General features: G+C 39.6%; 1 protein-coding gene and 1 pseudogene across 1 annotated transcript in view; one reads left to right on the top strand and one right to left on the bottom strand.

Moving 5' to 3' along the window:
- runx2a (RUNX family transcription factor 2a) overlaps window positions 1-1,142 on the top strand; it is an 8,307-nt gene extending 7,165 nt beyond the window's left edge. Inside the window, exons 5-6 of the mRNA XM_032540840.1 lie at window positions 38-103; window positions 799-1,142. Coding sequence (XP_032396731.1) covers window positions 38-103; window positions 799-1,142 — 410 coding nt within the window. The remainder of the gene's footprint in view (window positions 1-37; window positions 104-798) is intronic.
- Window positions 1,143-1,386: 244 nt separating this feature from the next.
- LOC116705008 (follistatin-related protein 1-like) overlaps window positions 1,387-6,169 on the bottom strand; it is a 7,573-nt pseudogene continuing 2,790 nt past the window's right edge.

Genomic DNA, 6,169 nt, shown 5'->3' with positions numbered 1-6,169 from the left:
TCTCTCTCTCTCTCTCTCTCTCTCTCTCTCTGGACAGGACCGAGGCAGAAGGAGGTGAAGTCAGCAGTGTTCAGGTCCCCCACCAGCAGCACTGCATCATCAGGTTTGTTGTATAAATCCTTATTTTTAGAAACCAACCATGATATTGTATACTTTTACATACAAGACTGCACACATGCAGCAGTGTTCAATTGTACAGCGTCTCCGCAAAAGCAAAGTTGTGTCGAACTGGTGTGTTTATTTTTGCATAAAATTGTGCCTAATGTTTTTATCCACAGTAAAGTAACTGTACTTGCACAGCGAATACTGTTGTACTGTCGGGTAGGGTTAATAATGTCCTCATATCACATATTTTGTATTTTACGATGTAAAATCCTAATTTGCAAAGTGGTTAATAACTTCAGTTGCAGAGGAGTTAAACGGACTATATTTCCATAAACACCTCACAAAGTACCTTAAAATTGTACTACAGTACCATTGATAAAAGTAACAATTTATTAGAAATACACACCACTAAAAATTAGTCAAATAAAAATCCAAATTTACTAGATTAATGCCAGAGCTTCCAGCCACATGTCACATTTTCTTCCATTGATGGATTTTGCTCAGTTCAACATTTATGTCACAACTGAACAAACTCCATCTGCTGAGGAAGGCCGAGATACTAGCAAACAAGTGGAGCTTGAATTAAGATTTTTTTTTTTTTTGCTGTTCCGAGCTCAAGAATAGACTTTAATGCTCAGTATTATTTGTTACTGATGTTTTTGTGGACAAGCTGTTGATGTTGTTTCTCTCCAGATTGTAGATCTTTTACTTCCTCTCTGTGGACCAATGAGCCATCGTTTCTGGGCCAGGTAACGTCTCTGACTTCCTCCTTCACTCCAAGTCCCAGAATGCACCACTTGCCTACGATCTCCTACCCCACCCAGCCCACACCGTACAGCTCCTACAGCCTGTCTTCCCCTCCTCCCCCTTCGCTGAACCACAGTGGTTCGTTCCAGCCGAGCAGCTTCTACCATGGACCAAACCAAATGATCCAAACCATGGGGGAGGACCGCAACCTCATCACATCTCTGGCTAATTACATTGATGGGGCGTGTCTTTCCGTACGAGGGGAGGAGCCTGTCTGGAGGCCTTATTGAGTACTCAATCATCTTTGAATAAATTATTTCACAAGTTTTGGGAAAGATCTTTAAACTTGACTTTTGTTTGCAGTGATCCCAATGTTCTTATGTATTGCATTGTCTTAAAAATGTAATTTAATTGTTTCTTATCATAGTTTAATGCTTATTTAATTACTAATATACATTGGTTTATACAATAAAGTCATGTCATGAAATTCATTTTCCCCTTTTTGATAAGAGTTTTTCAGGATTTGATGAGGACTTTGTTGTACAATAAATTGTTTATTAGAGCAACAGTTGCAGAAAACAACAGCAGCATTCATTTCACAACTCAAAAAACAAAATAAAGTATCTCATAAACAATGAAACAATCCATCCTGAATTAATGTCTTTTTTAATACAGAATAAAGTCAAGGAGTAGGTATGTTGAATTACTGAAAAACTGCCAGAATTAAATCCATAGACAACAGTGACATACCAAACCAAAACATCTATCATTATGCCTTTTATGTTAAATTATGTCGCAGGGCATTCAATTACACACAAGAAATTAATTGTGTTTAACTTCCTGAACACAACCTATGAGTTAAGTTCTGAGAAAACGTTCCTCTTTGAGTCATTAGTAAAGTTATTTAATTACAGGACATGTAATGAACAATGGATTACATTTTCGCTTCGCATCATTTCAATGTTGCCTGTCTGCCTGTACAGCGTTGAGTTCAGCCACTCTCCTGCTCCACTCTTCTTCTGTCAGTTCTTCTTCTTCTGCTCCTTCCTTAACATCCTGCTCCACCTGATGCTCTCCTGAAAAACAGAGGATTATGTTACAAAGATTAAAAGATGGGAAAAGAAAAGCCCTAACAGAGGGAAAACCTAGACACTGTGTGTGTGTGTGTGTGTGTGTGTGTGTGTGTGTGTGTTGTGTGGGTGTGGTGTGTGTGTGGTGGTGTTGTGCGTGTGCGTGGTGGTGTGCGTGTGTGTGTGTGTGTGTGAGTGGTTGTGTGTGTGGGGGCGTGTGTGTGTGTGTGAGGGTGTGTGTGTCGTGTGTGTGTGGGAGGTGTGTGTGGTGTGTGTGTGTGTGTGTGTGTTGTGTATGTGTGTGTTGTGTGTGTGTGTGTGTGTGTGTGTGTGTGTTGTGTGTGTGTGTGTGGTGGGAGGTGTGTGCTGGGTGTGTGTGTGTTTGTGCGTGTGTGTGTGTGTGTGTGTGTGTGGTGTGTGTTCGTGTGTATGTGTGTTGTGTGTGTGGTGTGTGTGCGTGTGTGTGTGTTTGTGTGTGGTTGTGTGGTGTGTGTGTGTGTGTGTTGTGTCATGGTGTGTGTGTGTGTGTGTGAGGGTGTCCTCACCACTGCAGGTCAGAGCGGTGCAGACCCGTTTCCACAGCACACACACACTTGTTGCACTCCATCCGAGTTTCAGCTCCGTCCTCGAACACTTCCTCCTCCAGAGCACACTCTTCATGCACACACACACACACACACACACACACACACACAAGAAAACACGCGGGTAAGAAAAACAATTAAAATGCAAATCTGATCTGGTTGTGTTTTGCTATTTTTTTTTACATTAAGTGAACAAAGTGCATCTCTTAAAATGTTTGTTGTCAGATTCAGACGTTGATTATGTGTTTTTAATGTCTGTGTGTTGTTGCCAATATCATGTTCTGGAAACAAGAAATAAATAATACTGTTCAAGGACACTGATCCAACACTTGTTAGACTGTGTGTGTGTGTGTGTGTGTGTGTGTGTGTGTCATTACTTCTCTCATAGGGATGGTAGGTGGGCGTCAGACAGTTGATGAACTCCGTTAGGCTCAGCTTCCAGTCTGCGTTTTCATCCGACAGCTCAATCAAAGCATCAACACACAGAGACCTGAGAGACAGACCACTGGTTACAAGGATTTATTTACAGAAAATCATGTTTGAAACAAATCAAATTTGCTGATAATTGACTACATTTTGTGTTTTTGAAGCTGAACTGAAATGAGATATAGTTTCACCAGTCTCACTTATCTTTTGGACCGAGTACCAGAAGAAGTAGAAGAAGAGAAAAATACTGCATGTGTTGAGAGTGAAGCCAATAGTGTGAACATGAACCTGTGTTGGTGACATGAAAACTTGCATTATGTGTAAAAAGGAAATTATGCTCCACATATAAAATCTAAACTATACAACACAGAGTTTATACAGAGTCCTAACCACTCTCAGATTATCTTTTGTGTTTTGTGTGTGTGTGTAAGAGCTGCAAAGATTAGTTGTCAACCACTAAATTAATCACCAACTGTGAACCTGAACTCATTATGCACTGAGTCCACTCCACAGCCTGCCCACTGCAATGCTGTTATATAACACCTTAAAGGACACTGGAATCCGTGCAATTTCATACAGTGCAATATTTAGTATTTAACCGTTTCATTTCATTACAGTGCAATATTTAGTTATTTGTTAATACTTATCTACTTTCACACAATGTGTATTCAAAGCTATTTTGTGTTTGTATATAGTTGCTCTCAGGACTCAGGACTGCCCCCCCCCCCCCTTTTTTTTCTCTGCACTATCCATACTTTATATATTTATTTTACGTCTAATATTTTTGTATTTTGTGTCAACACTGTAAAGGGGTTGCTTTAATCTCATTGCACAGGTACTGCACTTGTGTATAATGACAATAAAGGCTTTCTATTGCTATTTCTATTTCGATTTTGATAAACAGTTTAAGTCATTCTTAATAAAAACAAGTCTCTGATTGCAGCTTCTTAAATGTTAATATTTTCTAGTTTCTTCTCTCCTGTGTGACAGTCAACTGCATGTCTTTGAGATGTGGACAAAACAAGACATCTGAGGACATCATCTTGGGCTTTGGCAAAAACTGATCGACATTTTTCACCATTTTCTGACATTTTTTTGACCAGAACACCAATTGATTAATTGAGAAAAAAATCAACAGATTAGTCATCTATGAAAATAATAGTTTTTGCAGCCCTAGCGTTTGGGCGTGTGCATGCTAGTGCGTACCTCAGTAGCATGTTAGCCTCCAGAGTATTAGAGTACGTGAGGTTGAGCGCCGTCTCGTTGTGTTTCAGGAAGCTCAGGAACTCTTTAGAATCGAGCTCTGAATCCCCGTTATCATACGTCTGTAACACACAAACAGAGACAGATTTGAAATATCTTTTTTAGTTATTCTTATTTAGCTCGTCATGTCTCAGATTGCCCAGTTGCAAAAAACTGGGATCACTTTTGAAAACAGTCATAATTCTCAGTACTTCTCTGAAGAGTTGTTACCTCAAAGTAGGTTTGCAGGAGGTGATTGGCTGAGTCATTTGAGGTCATGTTGTCAGTTTCTATTTCCTCCTGAATCCACTGGATCACTCTCTCTCTCAGCCAATCACGATCGGACAGGAAACAGACGACTACACGTACAAACGCAGGAATAAAATAGTTAATAAATGTAATCTAAGTGAGTAAGTACAGAGCACATTCAAACACAGCTTAAGCTGAATTGAAGTGCTGTACAAGAAGCACTAAGGTGCTGTATAAAGAACATTTACATGTAAATATAAAAAATATAATGAAAACTAAACAAACATGCCAACAACAAGAACAAGCAGCAATTCACAAAAACAGAATTATAGACGTGATAACAGATTGAGAGATTAGTGTGTTTACTGTAAAAGGGCAGTGAGTAAAACGTGTCTTTAGCCTTGATTTAAAAACAAAATATATAGAGAAAACATCTGATGTAACAATGTAATGCACAAGTTCTGTAATAACTAAGCTGCAAACTTACTGGGGCTCACATCCATCTCTGCTGGTTTCTCTGCAAATAGACACACACAAAACACTGTCACGTGTGTGTATGTGTGTGTGTGTGTGTGCGCGCGTGTGTGGTGTGAAGGTCGCTTTGTGTCGTGTGAGTGTGCTGTGCCAGTATGTGGTGTATGGGGGTGTATGTGTGCGTGCGTGCGTGCGTGCGTGTGTGTGTGTGTGTGTGCGTGCGTGTGTGCTGACCCAGACAGTGTCCCCTGTGCTCCAGGTGTATCTTGGTCTGGGTGATGCAGGCGTCTCTGTGCAGCTCACAGTGGTTCCTGTAGGATCTGCTGTTACTGCCGCACACCCAGCGCTCCGTCACGTCACACTGCTGCAGGGGGAGCGGGCGGTCAACAGAGGTCACACGTAACAAACATCTGCAGAAGACAACTATGGATACAGTGATCCAGACTTATACATGATTATATAATTAAGTAAGCATAGCATAAGTATAAAATGCATGACACAGAATGAGCCACAAAAGTCGATGTGTGGCATCAGTTTTAAGATGAATGAGATCAAAACAAGCAATGATTAATGTGTTGCTTTACAGAAAAAATATAAACCATAATTCTAAATTTGTCACTGACATTGATTGATTTTCTGAACCCTATACAGTGGTGCTCATGAGTTTACATGCCCATGCTTAAATTGACTAAAAAGAGGAATAAAAAAATCATGTTTTTGGAAATTTAACTTAATGCCTTAATTAAAAAATGAGGTAAAATTCAACCTTTAAAGACACCAATTTTTGTTGGTGAATAAATAATGTATCATAAATAAATAAATGTTCTTCCTTAAAACACAGGGGGCATGATTATACACACCCCTATGTTAAATTGCCATAGAGGCAGGCAGATTTTATTAATAAAGGCCAGTTATTTCATGGATCAGGATACTATGCATCTTGATAAAGTTCCCTTGGCCTTTGGATTTAAAATAGCCCCCAGAGATTGGCATGGTTTTATTTCATTTAGACTAATAGCTGGTTTGATTTGCATTGAGAGATGATTTTATGGAAAGTATCCCATGCCAATCTCTATGTATGGTGAAGGGAATGTGATGATGAGGGGGGGGACTATTTTAAATCCAAAGGCCAAGGGAACTTTATCAGAGTGCATAGTATCCTGATCCATTTCATAACTGGCCTTTAATAATAAAAATCTGCCTGCTTCTATGGTAATTTAACATAGGGGTGTGAACACTTATGCCTCCTGTATTTTAAGGAAGAACATTTAT

This window comes from Etheostoma spectabile, chromosome 17, assembly GCF_008692095.1.
Source record: "Etheostoma spectabile isolate EspeVRDwgs_2016 chromosome 17, UIUC_Espe_1.0, whole genome shotgun sequence".
Classification (NCBI taxonomy): domain Eukaryota; kingdom Metazoa; phylum Chordata; class Actinopteri; order Perciformes; family Percidae; genus Etheostoma; species Etheostoma spectabile.
This window is presented reverse-complemented; position numbering and strand designations above follow the sequence as displayed.